Source organism: Sitophilus oryzae, unplaced genomic scaffold (genome assembly GCF_002938485.1).
Source record: "Sitophilus oryzae breed Bouriz unplaced genomic scaffold, Soryzae_2.0 scaffold_1190_pilon_pilon, whole genome shotgun sequence".
Classification (NCBI taxonomy): Eukaryota; Metazoa; Arthropoda; class Insecta; order Coleoptera; family Curculionidae; genus Sitophilus; species Sitophilus oryzae.
The window spans coordinates 1,688,396-1,713,848 of NW_022145827.1; the positions used below are offsets into that span (position 1 = coordinate 1,688,396).

The following is a 25,453-nucleotide window of genomic DNA, read 5'->3' on the forward strand; positions in this document are numbered from 1 at the left end:
ACCGTAATAGATACAACACGGTTAAATTAGGGCAAAGTTGCGCTTTAGGATGTTCACCAAGATGCCATTAAAAAAAAATTAAAAATTTCAAGGATTGCTGAGTTTTTTGGAAAAAAGCGGATTTTTTGAAAATCATTTTTATTTTTCCTGGCGTTACTTTTTAGGAAATCAAAAACTAATTGCACATTCTCATTGACACTTTATTAGGGCTATCTGATAGTATTTTTAGATTTTCAAATTAGCTGATAATTTGTGAGATACAGTGGCCAACTTATTTTTTATAAATACGGACCTGCATTTTTTATTTCAAATTTTGAAAGAACTCGGTCTCCTGAGTACAATGATATGCCACATTTAATTTTTTTTTTCAATCTATTCATCGTTACAATATTGATAAGCTTTCAAACTTAACAATGACGTGGGGTAAAACATTGAATACTGAAAATCAAATGCAATAACTAAAGGGGCATTACTTGGCGTCATTTGTAAAAGTGAAATCAATACATTTCAACATTTACAATAAAGAGTACAAAATGCATTCGGAACTATAACAAGAAGTTATGTTCAAAGAGCTATAAATAAGATTGAGCAAAAAATAAATTTGTGCATTAGGAAGGGTGATAAGCCTTTCGAACAAATAGAGCATTCGAAACTAGTTTATAGAAGTTGATTAATATTATGAATATTATTAGATCATACACTGAGATTCCCAATTCACAATAAAAAAAGTTAAAAATAATATATTTAAATTGCTAACCTGGATATTATTTATTTGAATCTTTGAATTGGCTCGATTTTCCTTAATGATTGTTAATTAGCGCTGAACAATATTGTTGCGATGAATATAATCAGATTAAATAATTAAAAAAACAGAGTCGTACTTGAAATTATTTTAAATAATAATTAACTAGTTTTGTTGTTATTAAAGTACCCAAAACAAAAAAAAGTATCAAGTGTGGCATATCATTATACTCAGCAGATCGAGTTCTTTCAAACCCTGAAATAAAAAATGCAGGTCCGTATTTAAAAAAATTAAGTTGGCCTCTGTATCTCACAAATTATCAGCTATACACTGTTTTTTTTTCTCAGGTAAGATTTCGACAGACGATGACAGAAGAAAAGCAGATGACGTCCCATACCAATCTATTTATTTTACTAAAAAAAGTTTCTAATAATTTTTAAAAAGAAAGTTACCTATGGGTTGGTTTTAACATAAACCAGTTGCGTCGTGTCTTGTTTTTAACCAGTTTTATTGGTTTATTTTAAAAAATGATAGATCGTATTTCATCTCTTTTATTGGTTTGACGGAACGATGGACAAATGGACGCCGATGCGTATGAACTCGCCTTCAGATTTTTGTCATTTTTGACGCTTGTCAAAGTCTTGCCAAATTATAGTTATAATTTTGTGTCAACTTTTGTTAAATACCCTGCGTTTTGAAGATGATGCAGATTTGATCTGTGTTACGTGTTTTGTGTATTTCTAGTCAAGTGGAGGAAAATCGAGGAAAATTAACTGTAGACCCAGGCAAAAAGTCTTACACCAATGAAGTTGCCATAGATAAAGTTTGTATACCATTTCGTCGTAGACAAGTGCATCTCGTATATGGTAGAAGGATCAAACTAAAACACATACTACAAACTGGAGTAGCTGTAAAAATATCGACATCACACAATAAGCAAACACGATTTTAATACAACAGAAAAATAATGTCAAAAGGTACTGGTTTAAATTAAGATTAAATTAATTAATCAACCTTAAGGTATACAATTTGGTAGGTGTTATTATTAATAAAATAGTTTGTTTTATTTGTCTATGTTGTTTTATTATTCCTGTAAATGTATTACAAATTTGTATTTTTAAGTAGTCGAGTGACAATTTATTTTTCTTGGCTAGTTAAGGTTGAGCTAAATCTTGGCTACTTAAGGTTGGGCACCATAACTAGCCAAGATTTTCTCCTCAATGCGACCAAATAAAAGCGAATGATAACGTTTGCCAAATGTAAAGCTTAAGACACCAGACAATCTGTTTTAGAAAAGATGACGCGGGCTATGACTTAAGCGTAAATTCCAGAGATTGGGCATAGCTCCGTCAGTAAAACCGAAACGTCGCTCCCGAATCATTTCACTGATTTATAGGACTGGCCACTCGCATAGCCCATGATAAACCGGCTTATTTTTTGTGTTTTTACAGTTGATATTACAGGCAATAAGATGTTCTGGTGTTTCTCCATTTTCCCACAGAATCTGCATTCGCTCTTTTTTTTTCTCAGCTTCAGCCTGGGCCTGAGGTGTTTCCCAGCAGTTGAGACATGGGTTTCAACAGTGTCCTGTTAAAAACCCCGCACAACTGAAGATTGTTTACTTTAAAATCAAGGAAAACCTCGATGTGCCGGTCGTGGAAGTCTATGAAACTTCTTCGAGTGCCCTAGACCTGCTGGAGGGTTCCCATTCCAGGTTGCGGACCCGCAAAGTGAAGTTCCGCTTTAGTTGGTTTCCGCTTCGATTCCCTGTAGGACACTGTGTATCATTTAGCTTAATTTTGTAAATGTGTCCATTGAGTTTGCATTATGTACCTCGTTAGTGTTCGAGTTGCAGTTCAAAAACTGCTTTTTGATATCGCCAAACTGGAGTGCTGGATTTTTTAAGTTCATTTGCAACTATCTGTTTCATACTAGTAATTCTTAGGGTTTTTTAAGTTCATGACTTTATTTTATTTCCAGTAATACACTAGACGGTCTGGTTTTCAGCTTTCAACCTAAGGCCAGCCCATATTTAAACTGGCTATCTTATTAACTAATTTGTCAACTAAACATTTAACTTGTCAATAAATATATCTTCTCCTTCCTCGCCGGTGGTATAAGTATACAGCAAAAATAACTTTTAAAAAAAAAAAAAAAAAACTAAATTATTTTATTTTTTTATTGGACGCCCGCTGTTTCACAACTATGTTAACATCATCAGCAATGATTTACACCTAGTATAACTACTACTTTAAATCATCTTCTGCTGAGGCTAACATGATTAGCAAAACGCGCGCGCCCTGCTTTTAAAAAGTAAAGTGTTTGGGGCTATTGTCATGAAATAACGTTTTATTTTGTTAAGCGTGAAACCAAAGGTACGAATCCTATATGAATGAATCGCATCCCTAAATCGTAGTGTCTCTAAAACCTCAAAGAAACTGCTAATGTTAAGAAGGAATAAAGTGAGGCTTACAACAGGTCTCTTGACAGGGCATTTATTTTTTCAACTGAACAAACTTAACCTATATTAAGGAAGTCTTTGCTCTAGACTCTGTGATAAATATCCTGAAAAAGCAGAGCACATAATAAGGTCACTGCGACTGGATCGCAAGCTTATTTGGGAAAGCAATGCTAGAACAGGAGGAACTATGCCTCTATCTTGGATCTGCAGAAGCTGGTATTGGGCACAGGGATAGGACTCTGACTGGAGACATAGAAAAGAGACAAACACAATAGTTCTACAGGTTGCAGTGTTTCACGCATAAAGCTTGATTTTCATAATTTCAATTAAAAAAAAAAAAAATAAAAAAAATTTAAATGTAAAAGTCACCACTTCAATCAACTTAAATTATTTTTACAGAAAAGAGTTGTTTTAGTATATCAGTTTCCTATATATTAAGAAAGTATTCATGTAGGAAAATATCTCTCTGATATATACTCTTTTATTATTTAAATTGATTACTTTTTGCGTGTAATATAAACCAACTCAGATGACCATGTGGTTGTGAATGAATCCTTCTTAACTTATAACAGCCATTTACAAAGCTACGTTGGTCAAAAAGTATTAAGAAAAAATACAGTCATTTAGTTTGTTTAATGAGACAGATTTGCAAGCTTCAGGGTCGCTGGGGATTGTAAATGTAAATCAAGAAATAAATAATACTTTGAAACGCTTATACAGGATTCTTCTATAATAGAGAATGTGGAAGCTGAACACATTATTTAGTGTTATTAGTTGTTAGTTAAGATTATGTAAACGATATGAAGTAAATTGTAAATAATTGATTTGGACTTTTTTCTCGGTTTTGCTATTTTAAAGTTATCAGTGTTCTAAACAGATGCACATATCCTTTGTACTTAAACGTGTCTTAAATAATGCTTAAATAATCTTAAATAATGTTAGTAATTGATTTGGTATAGTGTTTATATCTTGTATATTACCTTCAAAGAATACACAACATTCGATTTTTAATTCTAACCGAAACAAATCTACGACTATAGAAAACAAAAAGTAACGAAATGGTATTAAACAGCACAAGTATTTTGATACAAACAATAATTAACAAAAAGTATAATAGATAAATTCAAACAAAAATAATAAAAAACATTAAACATATTTTTTTATACAATGCCTTTTTTAATAAATTTCGTAATTTAAAATTCACATAGTTATAAATAATATTCAAAATTAGAAATTCCAAAACAGATAAGTGTAATTGTTCTTGCAATTGTTTCAAAAAATTGAAATAACAAACAACTTCTTTTAACTAGATGACCTTCCGTTTATGAGACTGCATTGTTATTATTTTAGATTTAATTTACAAAATATTTACATGCCAATGTACGTATTTAGATTGAGGTCGCCGGATTTTAAAACAAAAATAAAAGTTACTGGATCTAAAAAAAGATTGCGGCTTTATGAGACCTTGGTGTAAGAATTAATCCTATATAAATATTTTATTAGCTTGTTAGTCTTTGGGAATAAAATATACATCATGCCAAAGTTGTATATATCTGTGGATTTTTGGTGAAGTTGTTAACCTGAAATATTACAGAAGTAAATGCTGCCATTTCCAATATATAGGGTGTACCAAAAAATATATAATAAAAAAAAAATCACAATCGAAGGGATGCAAAGAAAGAGACCAAATTTATCTTATGATGATTTTGGAGGTGGCCATCGGCCTCACCCGACTGCAACCTCTCAGTGTATTTACTTATTGGTGTCTATATTCCCCAGTCCAGCCCCTTTGTTTGCTTGTTTTTTGCTCCTTCTTGCAGCAGTTTTTGTCAGTTAGGCAAATTGATTGCTACTAGTAAAATGCCACTGAGAAGCTAGTTCCGCCATATGTGGATAGGCAATGCAAGGCTAATTTAAAAATTTATTTTCTGCAACATCAGTATGTAAGAACTAAGATTCAAATAGCTTTTTTTCGCGAATAGCCGGTATTTTTATTTCATATTTGGGATCCATAGACACAAAATAAAGAATTAATTATAAGAGTTTTACTATGTTTAGCAGCTTTCAGTTTTTGTGTGTTATTTAAAGACATTTAAATATGCATGCTATAATAAAAAAAGATTATCAACACTCCCTAAAAATATTGCTTTCTTCAAATTAATCATGTGGGTTGGCTTTTTAAGTCAAAGAAATAAACTTTACAAAAAAATTTGATTAGATTCTATAATTAAAATGCTCTTTCAAACTTTATTAGGGTTTCCTATACCCATTTTAGTCGTGATTTTGAAATAAAGACAATTTTTCAATAAAAATCCAAATTTTTTCAAATACAATAAGCAAACTTCATAGGGGTCGTCATGGCAAGTTTCTAGTGACAGTTAGTAGCTATTTTCAAAATCGAAATTAGTTTATGGACTTTATTTAAATTTATACCAGTTTACTTTTATTTAATTTGCCCTTATAATAGTTTAATAAATAATATTTATTAAATATGTATTTATTATTCTATTAAGAAAAACAAATTCTATCAAAGAAGTAGTTCTGTGATTTATTTTAGGATGACTTGTAAATATATGGATTTTCTATAAAAGAGCCAATTATTATGACAAATTAATTTTCTTCACTTCCAACGACAGGTTTTCTTATAAACCACACTACCAGCTCTCCGAAACAGGACAAGTAGTTTTTCAAAGGAAAGCTTATCATGAAGATTCCTATTTGGATATCTTTTAATATAAGCCCTTGAGATCAAGAAGCAATTTTTCTTACAAAATTCGTTCCGCTAGCAGATATTGCTTTATTTTTCTTAATAAAATAATGAATACTTACTTATTAAACTGTTATATTAATTTAAGTAAATTATTCTAATTTAAGTAAACTGTTATAAATCTAAATAATAATGTCCATAAACTATATCGATTTTCATCAATCGTTATTAGTATCATATCAGATCACTAGAAAATTGCCATGGCGACACCAGCCATCTTGATTGCGATTTTATTAAAAAATCGCTTTTTGTTCAAAATCTGAGCTAGCTTTTTTTGGGCCCAAGAATCCAAAAATGAAATAAAATACCGAGTGTTTCATAAAAAAAATTTAACTTTGGTATGGATCTTAGTTCTGAAACACCCTGTATATTTCAAAATAATTTAAAATTGTGTACATTGCCTCCCCACATATACCCATAATTTTTTTGCTTCTACATATTTACGTTTTCGTATAATCAACCGACGCGAACGAGGTGCGCCACCCTGTATACATTATTTGTATCTGTTGTACCAAAGTTAAAACACTTATGAAATTATTTTTTACAAATACATACAATATTTAAAAATACATACAATATTTCAGTACAGTTTGACAAATATAGGAAGAGACTTGGGGATAGCACGCGTCGCGCACACGATAGAGATAGAACGCATTCGGCGGAAGAGAGATGCAGTTACGCTACGACAAATCTGATCAAAGCAAATTTGTGTGCTGTCCACTGCGCATCGAGGGGCGTCTCTTATTTTATATTTCTCACGTCTCTAGCTATACTTGTTAAGTTGTACTGCACACCTGTGCTGCACACTGCACGTTCATGTTAAGCGTCCTCAGTAAGTACGTTAAAGTTTATTTGTTATAACTTTCATAAAATCCAACAGACACGTTTTTTTCATTCTTCGGTTTACCCAGACTTTGCGAAATAACAACATACATACCACGCGTCATCACTCACGTTCTGTAATTACAGACCGTACACAATCGAACTGTACATACACATTCAACAGAAGGTACTCGTATTTATAATATCTCGTATTATTTACAATTATATCGGCCCAATCAATGTTGTGTACATTGACTGGTTTCGACAGACCTAACAGCGACTCAAGCCTTCTGGAAATAATTGACTTTAGTGAGTGAACTAGATAATAATCACCTATAAAAACGTGTATTTCAATAAATACCTTATTAATATGTATATGGAAAGTTACGTGAAAAATATATAAAGAAATATATCACTATATTTTGTAAAATATGTATCTACATTAATTTAAATGCCTTTTAGTAATTTGAATTAAAAGCTGCAATATTTAGTGGTACTGAATTAATAAATGATTTAAGCTATGATTTCAGAAAAAAATATCAAATTTGTTATAATTTTAAAGAACCGTAGAAAGCCTTATACATTTAAGAATATACTTTCCGACAATAAACTATGGGCAAAGTTAATTCTAGTTAGGTCAACTTCATAACTTTTTAAATTATTGTTTTATGATTTTAGTAAAACCCTTGATTATAGATGTAGACAAGGGTAAAACTTTTTGCAAAGTCTGTCTTTTTGCGTTTTTCTTTAAAAATATTACTTTCATCCCCGTGAGCATTTTATTCCTTTAAGGAAAAAGTCTTCTAGGTGACGTCATTGTTACGTTACCAGGCCCTTCTTGTACCTTATATAAAGCAATAAAACGCAGATACGTATCAGTTCCCTAATGTTCCCTATATGTGACAAAACTTTGATCACGGAGATATATGTCTAGGGATATCATCCTAAATTTTACTTCTCAAAATATTGATTGTCTGTTTATTATACAGGTAGAAACCAAAGTACTTTTTTAGCCTCAAAATATAAATGATCTATAGAAAATTAAGTAGGTCTACTATCTAAGATTTGGCTTCAAGTATGACTTTTTCTTTACACAATATTTTTTGATACGTATTAATATATACTTTTCCAGAGAAGATCCAACTTATTAAATAAAGTGTTGCATTTTTGATTTTAGTTAACAATCTAAAACATTGCATTATCTAATGAGTAGCTTAAACAAGCATCCAAGAGTTTTAGCGCGTATTGCCTTTTTTACTATGACTACTATCAAAAAAAGTTGCAAAGTTTCAATGCAGTGCTCAAATACGTTTAAGTTTGGTCCATGCGGTGGCCATTTCAAACGCTAAATTTTTACCTCTTCGAGATATTTTAGCCTGCATAACATGATCTGCAAGACTTTCTTTAAAAAGTTGTTATTTTTTTAAAAAGCAGAAATTTATGTGAATAAAAAAACAATGTGTAAAGAAAATATTGAAACCAAAATGTGATAAATCTTCAGTTCACCGCTAATTTTGTACAGGGCGTAAAGATTTTTGGAGTAGAATTAAAATTTGTTTCTATTTATACAATGATCAGATGATCAGCAATAGCATGAGCGACACTGGTCTTGCTCTTGCGGTCTTGTTCTTGGCTTTCGAGAAAAAGCAAGACCAACACCAATACCAAGACTAGCGTTAGATCTGCAAGACCAAGATCAAGACCGATTAGTACAAGACTTACGCAAGATTAAAACCAAGATCAGGCCCTAACATGCAAGATTCCTTAACTAGTTTTTATGAATTGCCTCTAGTTATAATCTATCAGAAAAGTACAATACGTGCAAGAATCTTGCAGCAAGACCAAGATCAATACTAGATCCTGCAATGCCAAGATCGAGATTACTGTTAGACTGCAAAACTAAAACCTAGACCAAAACCAAGACCATGGAGGTCTTGGTCTTGTTCATTCCTGTTCATCACTTAATCAGGATAATATTCTAAAATTTAAAGAAGGCGTCCATTCTTCTCAAAGAGACCTGCTTTAAATTAGGGAGAAGAAGAAAAAAGACTCAACGTCTCACAAAATACAATAATTATTGTATTTTGTCTGATGATGCTCGTATGAGCGAAACACGTGTCACTGTTTAGGTTAATATAAACGTTGGGATCGAGACTTGTGTGATGAGTCTTTTTTCTTCTTCTTTATAATATTCTAAGAAACATGTATACACGTTCAAAGAATGGAAAGACGATTCTGGAATGGAATAAACCAAGAACATTCTGGTAGAACCATTCCAGTTCAGAATTAGATCATATATGTATGGAATTGAACTACCGAAAGTCATAAAAAATCATTCAAAGTAATATCATTCAAAGTAATAAGTATTGTATTTTTAAACAAACAAATTCTCAATTATTAAAGACTAGAGAATGAATTTGTTGATAATAAATAAATTTAAATTGAGTATATCATATCTTCACAAAACCTAGTAGCAAGGTAACAACTCTTGAAACAGACATCACATTGAATTTTCTATAAAATAAGACATTAGTATATCGCGTAGTGTTATCTAAGGTATTGATAAGTTTGTTTATATGCAATACTTTCCTTCCTTTTCAAACCAGTAATAGTTAGTGACATTCATGCATTCACTGCAGAAAACGGAAACCTTCTCTTTCTCATGTCTTCATAGAATAGGAAATATACAATGTGTGATACTAATATAACCACAATTAGATATTAATAATCTTTAATAATATATCAATTAGATTTAGCCTATCAATTTGCATCCAACTTGTTTGCATATAATTTTATTCATTCCAGTCATATAATTATTATCTATAATAATCTCTGAATATACATAAATTCTAAATGGAAAGTTACATTTACAGTTCATTTTTAGACCAAGTTACCTTTCTGCAATAAATCATGCTTATCTTTACTGTTACACATAGTTTATTCTAATGAAAAATATTGCTCTGTTTTACTATACCATTCAATATCAATTTAGAGAAAGTCTCTTCATCGTTTTGTTGCAATAAAAGTTAAAAATCCAATGAATTAATATTGTAATATTATTTTATTTTTCGATATTATTAAAAAAATAGATCCAGTCAACTGGGACTGATCCGTTTAGCTATGGTGAGATAACGCATTATTGAAAATTAGTTTTAGTTTTTTCTTCAAGTTTCAGATAATTATGAGAAAGTTTAAAATATAATTTGATGATTCAATTGAACAAACGAATCACTTAAGTATAGACCTACGAAATTGTGTTTTACTACTTTGTAATGTCATGAAATTTGTATAATTTTATTTTAATATAGGTAAGAGACCAGTCATAATAATACTAATACTCGTTATTTAAAAGTTGTGAATTTGTGAATGGTCTTTGAAGCAAATCTTTCTACACGATTATTTGAAAATATACGTTCGCAAAATTTTAAAATATACGTCTCAGGCTTAAAGAAAATAATTTGATAAATTGTAATTATTGTGTTGCTTGTGTAAGGTTTGTGGTTTAAAATTGTTAAACAAAAATTATACAGAGTGTTTCAAAAAACATGTGCCATCTCTCGTGTGGAGATTCCTCACAAATAAGCTTTATTTTTCATATCAAGATAGGTCCGATTCTACTTTGTTTCGTAGCTACAAGATGTTAAAGTCTTAATATTTTTCCGATTTATTATAACTTTCTTCCAAGTACTTTTAACGTTTCGAATGAAATTTTGGGGATAAAAGTTACTATAAATGCGACATATTTTAAAGCTAAAAAAGTGTCGACATATTCACCAGCGACGTGCATATCGGTTATAAATGGAATATTTTTCTAAAAAAAACATGTACGCCACTGACTTGTTTTCGCTTGTTGGCGAAAGAATGTAAACAATTTAATGCCGAATTAAAAGTTGTATCTTGATATTTTGTCGATTTCAGCCTCCTTGATGAGATAAACGCAATCTTATTAATTTGCCTTGATCCAACTCTAATAGCAACCTTTAAAAAAAAATAATATCATTAACTTTGCGAAAGTTTTAGATAAGTACCCATACAGCACGTCCAAATAAAATTACGTTTCTACAAGGGAGACACATGAGAAACAAAATATGTTAAAGTGAACCTAAGTGTTCATCTAGTTCTAACATATACATATGAGATACACGCAGGTTTATATTGATAGAATTTTGTGATACAGTGTTTACTAGTTGTATACCGTATGCACTCAAGATTCTAAAGAGTTTTTTGTAACGTAACAAATAATTATTAAAATGATGAAATCTGACGTCGATATATGAGACATACAATGTATAAATCATATGTATGTGTGATACTTCGTCATAGTTGTGCCTATAGTACACACCTTGTAAAAATGTGACGTATACACATAGTATAAATATCTATATAGACACTTTGTAATAGTGTACTGTTGTGTCTACATTCTAGCATGAAATGAAGGTGTGCGCACGCGCGGATAGCCTCAGCGTAGATACACCGACCAAGTGTATCTTATGTGTCCTCTCTCCTTTCTAATTTCTAGCAGTGGTATGTGTTAGCGGCCATTATTGTTTTATCATTCGGAAGCTCTATATAAATGTTCTGTTTGTGTGTAGTTTAAAAGAGATTTTAAGGTAAGCACAAGTTTTTAATTACCTCGTTACACCTTCCTAAGAGTATTATTAATATTATAGCAGCGACTCTTCCCTTACTCAATACCCAATTTACCATATTTTGACTCCAATGAATGAAATCTCCAAATATTCTCGTATAATGATAAAGAGGATAGCTGTGCAATATAATTTTTTTTTAATTTGGAAATAATAAAAATCTAAATGAACCAGAGAAAGAAAGATTTAAACACTTCAAAGAACTTCTTACACTGATATTCGGTAAGTTATTGTTGGATCAATATACAGATATGTTTAATATTCAATAATCAGTGTCATATAAAATTTAAGGGTGAGATTGTTAATCTGGAAATAAAATACAACAAAGTCCAACAGAGTGCTCGATGAATGAGTATGCTAACAAACCAACTGCTTGGAGGGAAAAGAGGAGAAAAAAATGACTAAACGAGGTCCACGAAATCGTGGCGATATACCAGTGTTTACCATTTTAGTATGTTGTTAAACTAGGTACTTATATTTTTAATACATTTTGATATAAATTCTGTTCTTTTACAGTGTTTTCTTACTTCTGGTTTCTGCAGTGTAAATAATTATTATTACTGTGTTATTTGCGCTATTGCGTTCCATGATATAAAGAAATATAAGAATTTTATCTTTTAACCACTTAGTCCATTTTATGGAAGAAAAATGGTACATTTAATACAAAACAAAAATGGAACAATTTTAAGGCTACTTCTCTTGAACTTACGATCGAGATACTTTTGGAAAATACAAAGTTTGCCTTCCTAATTTTCGTTCTAAAAGATATAATTGGTATCATTGAATAAATATTTCTTAAAAAGAACGAAAAGTTAGGCATCAAAACTTGTATTATTTCTAAATTCGTTCATAAGAAGTTGTTTTATCTAGCACAATATGTATATACTAAGCAAAATACATACGTATACACGCGGTAGTCACAACTGCAATGTGTAAACAGAGTTTAAACGTAATACACAAACACTGTGTATCCTACGGCACACTGTGTATCCCTTACTTTGTGTATACGTAAATGCTATACAGTGGCTACATTGTGAGGCGGACGTTTAACCTTTGTGCATACGTGTTGAACTACAATGTGTAAACGTAGCATATTTACATAGGGGGAATTGTGCCACCCTGTGTCTACATCTAATAATGTAAACACATCGTAAATGTGATTTGATGTGCTGTATGGGTACTCATCGATTCCTCATCAAAAATATGAAAAAAGTTTCTATAAACATGGGTATGGAAATGCATAGTTTTAGAGTTACAGAATGTTAAAACTTTTTAAAAGGTTTTGTGTAATTATCTTAAATACCATTATTTTTATTTTAAATTGATCTAGGTTGGACTAATAGTAGTAATAGCTAATGGTAATAATATTTAATAATAAATTAGGTAAAATATATACTTTATTAATTTTATTTTTATTTTAATTTTATTAATTTTGATTAATAAAATTGCGTTTACCTCATCAAGGAGGCAGAATTCGACAATATATCGAGAGATAACTTTTAATTGGCATTAAACGGTCTATATAATTTTGATATCAAAGAAAAAAGTCAGTGGCGCATATGATTTTTTTTTGAAAAAATATTCCCAGTGATATAACCCTTGATATGCACGTCCCTGATGAATTTATCAACACTTTTTAGCACTAAAATATGTAGCACTTACTTATAGTAAATTTTACCAACTTAAAATTTCATTCGAAACGCTAAAAGTACTTGGAAGAAAATTATAATAAATCGAAAAAATATTAAGATTTTGGATCTATGTTGATATGAAAAATAAATGTTATTTTTACGTGAGGAACCCCCCCACGAGAAATGGCACATGTTTTTTGAGAAACACCCTGTATATCATGGTTCCAAAAACTACAACTGTGTGTTGTTTATAGAGAATATGTCTGTCATATGTATGTCTGTCATATAGACAAAAAAACAATCGAGGGATCGAGGGGTGTCTCACTGTTGGAATTGTACATTTTCTTGGCGGTTACTGGCAGCCGCTTGGCAATAAAATTATATTTTGGCAGTACATTTTTTACCCAAGTGAAACGCCCCCTCGGATACAATAATTTTTGCCACATTTTTTTAACAAAACATGAACTGAAGTTCAGCGTTTCAATTTAAATATGTTTCAATTTTTAAATGTTGTAAACTCTGTCATGTAAAAAATGTTTATATAATGGTGACATGTTTGTTGGAATTGCATAAAGATGTCTTATCTTATTTCCTGGTTAAACTGGTTATTGCATAGCAATTAGTTTAACAACAAATTGCTGTTCTTCATTTATAAAAAATAATATTTTGGTTCCTGTTGGCCAAGTTAAACAAACGATATAGTCATCATAAAACTACCGATAAAGGTATTAAACATTTTATAAACTGACCCATTTTATCAAATATTTTCTTATTCAAATTAATGAACATATACAGAGTGTCCCTTTTTACGGAGTCTTTTTTTTTTTATAATGAAATCAATATTAATAAATTCTTAAACAAGTTACAATAATTACTAATAATTTGCGCTGAAGAAAGATATAACGCATTGTAAATCATAAGGTATGGGTATAGTACCTATAAAATTTTACATATAGAATATGTTTGAGCCACCCAGTATTTTGCAAAGTTAATTGCAGAAGCTAATTATTTTTTTTAGGAATGTGCTGTAGAAATAAATGTGCTGTATTATTGAAATAAGTTTCAATGTTGAAATATTGTTCGAAGGTATAAAAAGGTGTTCCTTCTTTAAGTGTAACATAGTTAATTTTGGCCTTGGTGAACTTGTTAACATGTGATAGTATAATAATATTTCTAAAGCATTTTATTTATTGCTGCCTTCAGGTGCCATTAAACGCAATATTCTGTATTCAGTAAAACAGAAGCAAATGCAGAAACCGGTAGTCCTCTCAAATTTTTTAATAAATAGTCATTTTTTTTTCATTTTCAAACTATATTTTTTAGATTTATTTGAAAAACTGCAAAGAGAAAATATATTTCTTTTATCGAAATCTAGCAGCCCGGAAATATTTTCACTTATTTCTCACTCTGTATAGTAAAAAATGATTAACCCAATTTTTTTTTATGAAAGAAATTCAAAGCCGTGTTCCTGGGATCACAATATACCACCCTTAAAAATATGTTCACTTAATTAAGACTCACCCTGTACAGTAAAAAATTATAAACCAAAGAATTCAGTAATTCTCTAGTAGAATTTAAGCAAAACATTTTTTTTTATTTTCAATACAAAATAACTCGGCAATTTAGGAGTAATTTGAAAAACGGTACAGAGAAAATGTTTCTTTTATAAAGATCTATCAACCCAGAAAATATGTGCAATTATTTAAGACTCACCCTGTATTTGAAAAAATACATGAGATGAATGTTACCACCCAACTTTCCCCTAATATACAGGGTCGCTGTTATGTATGGAAACGGTCGATTGTTAGGTAAAATATAGGAGGTACCCCAAAAAGTTAAATACAAAAGGTATAGGGTTTATAAATATCTTTTATTAGCGGGTAATACATTTAAGTATACAAAGTCGGTCATAAAGTCGTGGCACATAAAAAGTTTCATTTTTTTAAATGGAATCCCCTGTATATTGTTACATATTTCGGTTCTTTCTTCAATTCTAAGCAAAATCGAAATACACAATGTACCTCAAACCAACCGTTTCGAGTTATTGACTTTTGAAAATATCACTTAAACAATTTGATTTAATTAATTTCGATATGTTCAGTTTAATTTAACGATGCCATTCTGCCAAAACTGTGATAATTAATAATATTTGACATTAGTTCTCAAGTTAACATTTATAGATGTATAAAATCCGAGTATATCAAGTCTGGAAATTACAAAATTTCCGTTTAACATTTCAATTCTTCAATTTATGTACATTGTGTATTACGATTATTGCTTAAAATTGAAGGAAGAATTGAAACATGCAATAATATACAGGAAAAAAAATAAAGTTTGATGTGACACAACTTTATGACCGACCCAATATACTTAAATTTACTAGTAGCTAATAGGAATTTAAAAACCCATTACAACAGTACCACAGTTTCGGCAGAATGGCATCATTAAATCAAACCAAATACATCGAAATTAATTAAATCGAATTGTTCAAGTGATATTTTCAAAAGTCAATAACTCGAAAACGGTTGCTTTGAGGTACATTGTGTGTATTTCGATTTTTTGCTTAGAATTGAAGGAGCAATTGAAATATGTAATAATATATTGGGGGTCCTATTTAAAAAAAAAAATGTCAATCTTCAATACTTTATGAACGACCCTGTATACTTAAATTTATTTCTCGCTAATAGATATTTAAAATCCTATAACTTTTGTATTTAACGTTTGCGGTACCTCCTATATTTTACCTAATAATCTAACCTAACCATACATAAGAGCGACCCTGTATAAAGCGCTACTCTAGTATTCTATGAATGTATTGTCTTGTTTTGCAAATCATAAGAGACAGTTAAAAGGTGCATAATAAAAAATAGTTAATTAAAGAGAACTGTAAAATGAACAGAGTCACTGGTCTTGAACAATAAACATAAACCGAAATTTTATTACAGGATATGATGGCAAAGCAATACGTCTGTCTATAATGTCTATATTGGCAACGAATCGTTTCCGGTACTTTCAAATTTATTAAAACGACATCTAAATATAACTATACAGCTAGAATACTTACCGGTGGTGGTTCAGAAGAGCAGTACTCAGAGGGCGGGTACTCCGGCTTAATGGTGACAGTGGCCATCGATTCGAGGACCTGCTTCTCCTCCATGATTGTCGTCGTCGCAAATGAGACTAAATGCAAAATCCGTCTCTGTCGTCGATTTCTCTTTTCCTTTGCAAAGGCGAAAGTTTCTCGCTATAGTGTTGTTATTATTGTTGTTGTTATTGTAATAGTTTGTTGTTGTATCGTTGACCGGCTGCTTAGACCGACTGACGTGACTGGGGACGGGGCAGGAGCCTTGTAAGCGTTGCCCCTACCGCGAGACGTGGACTCGGACCCGCGGCAGGCAGGAATTGCTAATTGGTAAATTGTTGTTGCTAAGAAACTAAGAAGAGGCGAGCGGTTGATATACACCGCCGTTCATTCTAGAAAACACGCAGTGCCGAGGCCGAACTATGATGTTTTGTAAACATCGAATGGGTTTGAAGTGGTTCCGCTCTCGGCGTACTAGTTTATCTTTACGACAAGTTAAAAATTTAGTTCCTGCTGATGAGTATATACAGTGAAAAATCTCTAAGTCGAATCTTCAAGGGGCCGGAATTCAAATTCTTCAAATTATCGGAAATTCGAATTGCAGAAAAATACGTTATTAAAAGCCAGAATGTAGAATGTATGGGAGGGAGTTAATCACCGCGACCTTACAGATCTATTTTGTCGTCATTTCTTAAGTTATAACTCATCATACAATCTCAGGACTTTGACAAAAAGCCAGTATCTGAGACGGTTTTACAGAGGATAGTTCTCCATCTCCGATATAACTAAAAGTTCATGGAAGTGTTCTAGCGTTTACCTATTTTCCCACAGAATCTGCATTTGTCGTTGTTTCTTATTAGCTTTACTGAGGTGTTCGTTGAGGAAACAGTGTCCTGTTAAAGAAACCCCTAAGAATTCGAAGATTGTTCTTACTTAAACCAAGGAAAATCTTTGATTTTCTCGGACGTAAGTTTGGAGACTTTTTCAAGTGTCTTAGACCGTTGGAGGATTCCCATTCCAGGTTACGGATAGAGTCTTCCAGGCTCTTGAGTTTCGCTTTAAGTTGGTTTCCAGTTGGGAAGCAGAACGGTACTGGCTCAGTTAGTGGAGTGAGAGAGTGAGAGCTCTTTTCTAACTACATTGTTTGCTTTTTCGTGGCCTCCTTTTTGGTGGGCCTCCCTCTCTTGGTGGGCTGGCACGAAGAATAAATTGGATGTACTGTGTTGTTTTAATCTTCTATCCTAGACATAAGATGGAAACATTCTCCAATACAAATTGGGGAAAGGAGTTGCAGATGGGTCTTTTGAAGAAATTTTTAAAACGAAATATTTTAGGCCCGATTCACTGTCAGAGTCGTCATCATCACTTTCAGCTTCAAAACTGCTTGAAGAGAGTGACTTTCATATAGACTTAATAAGTTTATTTAAAAAACCTAAATCGCCCATCACTCCCACTCAGAAGGACATGAAATGGCTTGGCATTATGAAATTGACAAATACTTATCCGATTCAAGAGTTGGCGGTTCTGAGAATATTTTAGAGTGGTGACGAAGACACGAAAATGTTTTTCAAGTTTAGCTACCATAGCCAGGGATTTTTTAGCCACACCAGCGTCGTCAGCTCCTGTTGAAAGACAGTTTTCTAGAGCCGCCCTTACTGTCACAAAAAACCCGGAACCGATTAGGCGACAATGATGTTAGAAGCCTTATGTGCCGTAGATCTTGGATGGCGAACGACAATATTAAAGGCCTATTTTAAATGTATTATTATTTATTTTAAAATTTAACTTTGCGGAAGAAGCCATACATAGAAAAATCAGTTTTATTAAGTCGTTAAGGATAATCTATATTTACGTTATTATTATTACTATTTACGTTAATAAATAGTTTCTTACTTTATTTGTTTTTCATTGTTGTTTTTTTAATCCGCAATTCTTGTTAACCTTAGAACTTCAGTTTTTTTCAATAAAGTTTATTAATGCAGAATTTTGTGGTTGATTAAAAATATCAAATGAAACTTAATACAAAGTGAAGTAATCAAGTAGCTTGACAAAAATCAAGTAGTTGTAAGCAATCGCTTGACTTTTCAAGTACTTAAAATTGTAACTACTTGACTTGATTTCAAGTAAACACATAATAATCGAGTTGGCGAGTAATCAACTCGAGGGAGGAGGGTCATGGTCAGGTCCCATATGTCCCTCTTTCAGAGAAAGAGAGGGACATATCCTCTATTATAGATACGGGACAACACCGGTATCAGGTCTAAGGAGAGACCAAGTTAAAGAGGTGAAGAAAATGGAGGCAGATCCTCCAGCCTCCCACCTCAAGTGTACCTCAGCCGGAGGCAAGCTCCTCGACTGTGAAGGGCACGGAGGGCCAAACTCCAACCGTGGAAGGGTTTGTACCCTCGGAGGAAGAACTGTTGTCAGAGGAGGATGGGAAATATCCTGTTCCCTCTAGAACAGGGGTATGATGGGTTATAGACTGTGTGATGACTCAAGGAAGGGGGGCACAATAGATCTTTAAGGTCGCAGTGATTATAACCCCCTCTTTACTCATTCTACATTCTAGAGAAACTTGTCTCCTCAACGAACACCTCAGTAGATCGAAGAGAAAATTGGGAAACACTAGAACACCTCATCATTGAGTGTACCGAGACGACAAGCGTTCGTGCCATAAAAAATTTGGTACGGCTGATGTCGGAGATAGCATGTCCATAGCTAGCCTCTATGGAACCGTCTCAAATACTGGCTTTTGTCAAAGCCCTGAGACTCTATGATGAGTTATAATTCTTTATAACCCAAGAAAGGGAATACATAATAGATCTGTAAGATAACGGTGATTAACCCCGCCTAAACATTCTACATTCTAGAGAAACTTTGAATTACAGAAAAATACGCTAAATTAAAGGTTTAATAGAAAAAACGACTACAAACATATAACATAAAATAATATTTAAATATCGCTTTCCCATTTTAATTTTTCTAAAAAATCGTCTAATCGTTTCTAAAATATCTCACTACTTTTACTGCAACCGATAAAAATCGCATGAGATGCGTGCAGAGACTAAAGATCCATACCGCATATGCATAATGCGCTGCTGCGGTTTGGTTTGGTTTGGTGGTCGATTTGATGGGTTGTGCGGCTGTTCGTGGTATTGGGCGAATTTCTAAAAAGATCTACAAATCGCAGCGGCGAACCGCATCGAAGCAATGCATAAACGGATCGCATCATAATCCTTAATTAATCCGGGTGCGCCTCAAAGTGGCTCACTCCTATAACTTTTTTAGTTTTCAGATAAACAAAGCGGATTTGGTATTGAGATTTGGTATGTGACATAAATTAGATTGATTGACTTATTCAATTGTTTTTTGGTTACTTCCTGTTTCACCGGAAATGAGCTACAACTTAGATTTTTAAATAACACCCTCGGTGTATTTCTACTTTGTTCGATGAAAAGCACTGAATCGAAAGTAACTAAAATAAAAGAGTGTTTGAAAGGTTGTCTAACTTGGCCATAATTTGCATAGTTCAGTTAGGGCTCCAAAGCGTCGCCACCTGCTACCTGTCACGTGTCATTACAAAGAATGACAAATGACATGACAACAAATTGTTTGTATTTTGCAATTGTTTACAATTTTGTTTTGAATTTTTGGAATTTTGTTATTATTTGTGTAGCATAAACTTTGTTTGTTTGTGTTGTGTTTGTGCATTACAGAAGTATGGACAAAGTTTTATTTCCCGAGGAACGAGAGACCTTATATTTCTCTATGATTTGAACTTTATATTTTGTGCTGTGTTTTGCCATCATCATGTAATATTTTGTTCAGCCGATGATGTGATTTGAACACGATCCAGGAAAGGGTATCATGGAAAGCAAGTTCGATATGTAAAGACATTGCCCATCTCTGAACTCTGTGAACGTAAAACGAACTGACTATAAATTTGCGCCTTCATTTAATAGTGTTGAACATTTGCTACATCAACTGAACTTCAACTGCTGACTGCTGAGTTTATAAATCCAACTTAAAGGTGAATTAATTTTTGATGATATCTTATTTAAATCTTTATCTGTTATAATAGCATAGATTGCAAACCCTGCGATCTTATATGCTTTGTTAGTGGCGTTGTTAAATACGTTTTATAATACTATAGGTAAATCGAAGGGTAAATCGCTGGTGTATTTTGGTGGTGTACAAGATGTTGGCATTTTCGTGGCATTATTGGTATTAGTACTAAATTATTTGGCATTACCTTGGCATTAGTGTACAGAAATTCATCAGGAGTTTACCCCTCGAAGTTAATTCAGCATATATGTTTTATATTATCAAATTTAATTTAGCATTTAACTGTAAGCATTTGAAAAGTCTACAATAGTTTATACTTTTCAAATATTCCGTTTTTAAAAATAAACTTTCGTTATATTTTTGCAGTTTTAATTTCGTAATATTTTAAAAAATACATAAAATTTTATATTCATATTTAAACAGCCCGCCTTTTTTGTGGTAGGCAATGCAGATACCTATTTTACCGATAAGGTCTGTCATATTTCGATTAGTTCAGTTAGGGCTCAAGGGTGCGCTACAATCGATCTTCGTTAAACGTGTTGCCTACTTTTGACTATGGAAATGACAACTCTTTTATTTTTATATTTCTCTATGCTCTGAATAGAATGACATACAGTGTTGTTACAATAGGTACAATTGTACTATTTTGGGTACATTTGATAGTCAAGGAGTACATAGGTACCCAATTGCAAGAAAAAAATGTACAATTCTTACTTCTCAAACCCAAACTTAAACCCACGTACATATTTTTTAGACGAACGGTGATACTGATGCATTAGTTTGAAATGCAGGTCGCTAGGAGCAGAGGCACAGAATTATACATCACTTGAAATGCTGTTCAAGCCGCACGGATGTCAAGCAGTTTGATATCCGTGCGGTAATGGAAGAGACTAATCACTGCGACCTTAGAGATCTATTGTGTCTGATGTCAAACGTGACGTCGCAATTACTTCCCATTTAACCAATGCTATTCAAAGCTCTTTTAGCTTCTGTATTGCTGGCTCCTCTGTTGCGAATTTCAAGTTCCAGAGCTTTACGCCCTGGGCTGCTCAGAACAGTTCTGAAAGGAGCTGTGCAGAATAGCCTTGGTGCCTCCATATGGCGGAACCAGTTCTGAACTTTATGACTCAATTGAATGGAGGAGAGTATCGCGTTCTTGAACAGTTCAGAGCTGCTCAACTGCGTGAAAGGAGGACAGCATATGGTGTATATAATTCTGTGAGGGTGCATCCACATTATCTAAAAGCGCGGATCGGCGGCGGCGTCGGCGTAACGACCTTGAATCGATTTCCAGCAATTCTATTGGCTGAAAAATTCATCTGTCAGAAATTTTATCTGTCAAATTCACCTGGCAAAATTTCCAATAGGGTGTAATCGATTCAAGGTCGTTAAACAATACGCCGTTCATGTTTAGGATAGTGTGGATGCACTAAACTTGGTAAAAAGGTAAATAGAGATCACATGACCCCACATTTTGCACCAAAATGCAATCTACCAAAAAGTACAATTTCGACACCATTTATAGTACAAAAATTTTTGCCCTTGTAACAACGCTGATGACATATCATATGTCAACTTTTGACATTTTCGCATATGGTTTATTTGAAGTTGTAACATGCGGTTCATCGCGCGGGTTGATAACGACAAATTCACTCGAAATACCAAGTGTGTGGTACCAAATTATTTGTACAAAAATGCTTTTTTCAAATATGGTAATGATCACAATATTTATTATTTTTTATTTTTCATGCTAGAACCTAACTAAGTACTGTTTTCATATCTCCTATATTTTACATAATAATCGACCGTTCCACATAAATAAAAAGCGACCCTGAATATCGTTTGAACCAAACCAAAAAACTTAGAGGAAATTGGAACGAAAATGCTAAATTTTGTGTAAGAGGGAGGCTAGAAAATCAAAACTCTATCTACGGGGGCCTGTTTATGGACTCAAATATCAAAGTGTATTTTTTTGTTTCATGCTGGGTCTGTGTCTATGCCCTTTGATCTTAAAATTCTTAAACCAGGCGTTTCTTAATTTCCGTTATATAGTGATGTATGCATTATATATAATATCAATTTATTATTAAGAAAGGTGTTCAGGTTTTCTATTGTAATTTATTTTTAGTTTAAATAACTGATTTATCAACAATAAAATAGCAATAATAAACTTAAGTACTATTTTCCATTGTGATAAAATTTCAACCCACCAGCCCTCCCAATTACCAGTGTCAATATGTTAATCCCCCACAAGTTATACTATCAAAAAAACTTCACTAAGAGAAAAATACTGTAGCAGTTAATATTACAATAAAATTTTAAAATATTATATTCTTGACAAAGTAGCAGAAAAATTTCATATAAAGGGTAAAATGTTTAATATTTTGGTACATATGAATAATTTCTTCCTGCCATTGTCAAGTATATATTTAAAAAATTGCTCTCTGAAAATAACTAAATTTCATTTCATACTAACTTCTTCAAATATCTTAATCCTATATAATTTCATGATAGATTTGCCTAGAAAATTTGGGGTTTTCAAAAAACGTGCCATCTCTTGTGGGAGATTGCTCACGTAAAAATAAGATTTATTTTTCATAACATTATGTCCGATTCTGCTTTGTTTCGTAGAGACATAGCTTAATAGTTAGACATAGCTTTTCGTAGAGACATAGCTTTAAGTTAAAGTCTTAATAATCTTTCAATTTATTATCATTTTCTTCCAAGTACTTTTAGTGATTCGAATGAAATTTTGAGGATAAAAGTTACTATAAATGCTACATATTGTTTCAATGCTAAAAAAGTGGATAGACATCAGGGACGTGCACATGGGTTATCACTGGAATATTTTTCAAAAAAAAAACATGTGCGCCACTGACTTTTTTTCTTTTGATATCAAAATTGTGTATCAAAAATGCCAATTAAAACTTATCTCTTGATATTTTGTCGAATTCGACCTCCTTGATGAGATAAACGCAAATTTATTAATCACAATTAATAAAAAATTTAGAATATTAAAATAAAATTAAAAAATTATATATTTTACCTAATATATTATTACTTATTAGCACAACCTTCAGCAACTTCAAATAAAAAAATAATGGTATTTAAGATAATTACATAAAAACTAATTTTAAAAAGTTTTAAGATTTCATTTTTAATTATGCATTTCCATATCCATATTTATTGGAACTTTTTTTCATATTTTTTGATGAGAAATCTATGAGTATTTATTTAAAACTTTCGCAAGTGAATGATATTAAAAATTTTTACAGGTTGCTATTTGATTTGGATCAAGACAATAATTAAATTGCGTTTATCTCTTCAAATTGGGCCATAATCGATAAATTATCAAGAGACAATTTTTAATCTTTTAAACTGCTTACAGTATTTCGCTAACAAGGGTAAAAAGTCAGTGGCGTACACGCTTTTTTAGAAAAATATTCGTGTGATGATTATTCGAAAAGCTAAAAGTACTTGAAAGAAAATTATCATAAATCGAAAAAATATTAATACTTTAACACTCTGTAGCTACAAAACAAAGCAGAACCAGACCTATGTGATATAAAAAATAAATCTAATTTTTACGTGAGGAATCTCCCTATTAGAGATGGCACATGTTTTTTGAAACACCCTGTATAAATTACTTTTGAAATAAGAATATATTAATTATTGTTATATTCATTTAATTAAAATTTGAATTTTACAAAGCTCACAGTTACATATTTTATTTATAAAAATGCTATTAAAAAACGAAAGAAAATTAATAATTTAGTATTAAGATATTACTACGTAACTTATTCATCAGCTTCTAAATTAATATGGCTGCCAAATTTACCATAAAGATGAGCTTTAAGCTCTGACATTTGATCCTTTATTCCAACAGATTTTGTATTTAATGCTGTAATTTCAGCTGATATCTTTTCCTTGGCTTCTTCTAAGCATTTCTAAAAATATTGATTGTAATAAGCATATTAAAAAAAAAACACAAAAATAATTATTGAGCAATATTACCTGTGTTGTTTCTAAATCTTGATATATAAAAACCTCTCCAACTAAATATGGAATTTGTTCATCATCGTCGAAAAGAGCAATTTCATCACATGCATCCTCAAGACTTTTCAAATCGTTCTAAAAAAATGCTTCATATAAGTAATTAAACCACCAACTGTTCTATTTAAATAATTGCGAAGAGGACTGACTATTTTTGCTGTGACTTTTTGCCAAGTCTATGACAAAATTCTGTAAACTATTCTATTACCTCTTTAATTTTAACGTCATCCTTTATGTCCTCCAATTTTGCATTTAATCTTGCAAATATATTAATCTTCTGCTGATCTTCATACGAAATGTGCACATCTGAATCCTTAAAACCATTTTGTTAATATCTTATTACAAATAACTTCTTATTTTTCATACCGGTTGGAAGGTGCCTTTAGAATTACTTGATGCCATATTGTTGTAAATCTATTTACGTAAAATAAGATCAATAATAATACTTTTTCAAATCAAATTACCAAAATTGGTTACTATGAAATTTTTAAAGGAACTCTTAAAATTAAAGGTTAGTTTTTGACCATGTTTTTGACTGTAGTTTTTGACAGCACCCTAAAATATTCAGGCAACTTATAATACAGTTATGGTGTATGACGAGTTGCCTGAAGTTAAACATTAATTTTCAAATATATTTTATTCCATAAATATACAGGATGGTCTGATTATAATATTATAACTTGTTATACTATTTTAACAGTGATAATATTATTATAGACTTTTTTTAATAAAAAGCCAAGAATTCAAAAGGAAAATCGACATATTCCTAAAAAAGTCATTGTAAAATATTTTCTATAGTTTTAAAACTATATTATTATACCAAGATTGCGAAGTATAATTTTTGTCATATCATCAATGTTATTAATGAAGGTACACTCTGTATAATACTTATGCGATATCAGTGATTGATCTGACACGTTTTAATAATTAAATTATATAACATCTATTTATAAAAAAATGAATATTTTTTTCTGTGAATTCTGGATCAATATTAATTTAATGCTTGACAAGTTAATACATCCTGATAAAATAACTAAATACTCTATATAAAAGGTTTAAATAGGTATTGTTTTTCAGTTAGTTTTTTTTCCAGTTATACAAAATATAGCAAAATGTTTGGATTTAACCCAATACCAATAAGTACGGTTGACATTAATGGAATATACATCAAAGAGTCGTCTGAG

General features: G+C 31.7%; 2 protein-coding genes across 2 annotated transcripts in view; both read right to left on the minus strand.

The window, feature by feature from the left end:
* LOC115891723 overlaps positions 1-16,226 on the minus strand; it is a 29,177-nt gene extending 12,951 nt beyond the window's left edge. Inside the window, exon 1 of the mRNA XM_030912262.1 lies at positions 16,134-16,226. Within this exon, the coding sequence (XP_030768122.1) occupies positions 16,134-16,226 (93 nt within the window). The remainder of the gene's footprint in view (positions 1-16,133) is intronic.
* A 7,683-nt stretch (positions 16,227-23,909) lies between these two features.
* On the minus strand, positions 23,910-24,785 carry LOC115891689 (probable prefoldin subunit 4). The gene is made up of 4 exons (XM_030912231.1): positions 24,636-24,785; positions 24,478-24,582; positions 24,231-24,347; positions 23,910-24,163 (listed from the first exon to the last, which is right to left on the minus strand). The coding sequence occupies exons 1-4, from the start codon at positions 24,669-24,671 to the stop codon at positions 24,014-24,016; spliced, it is 408 nt and encodes a 135-aa protein (XP_030768091.1). The 5' UTR covers positions 24,672-24,785; the 3' UTR covers positions 23,910-24,013.
* Positions 24,786-25,453: the final 668 nt, after the last annotated feature.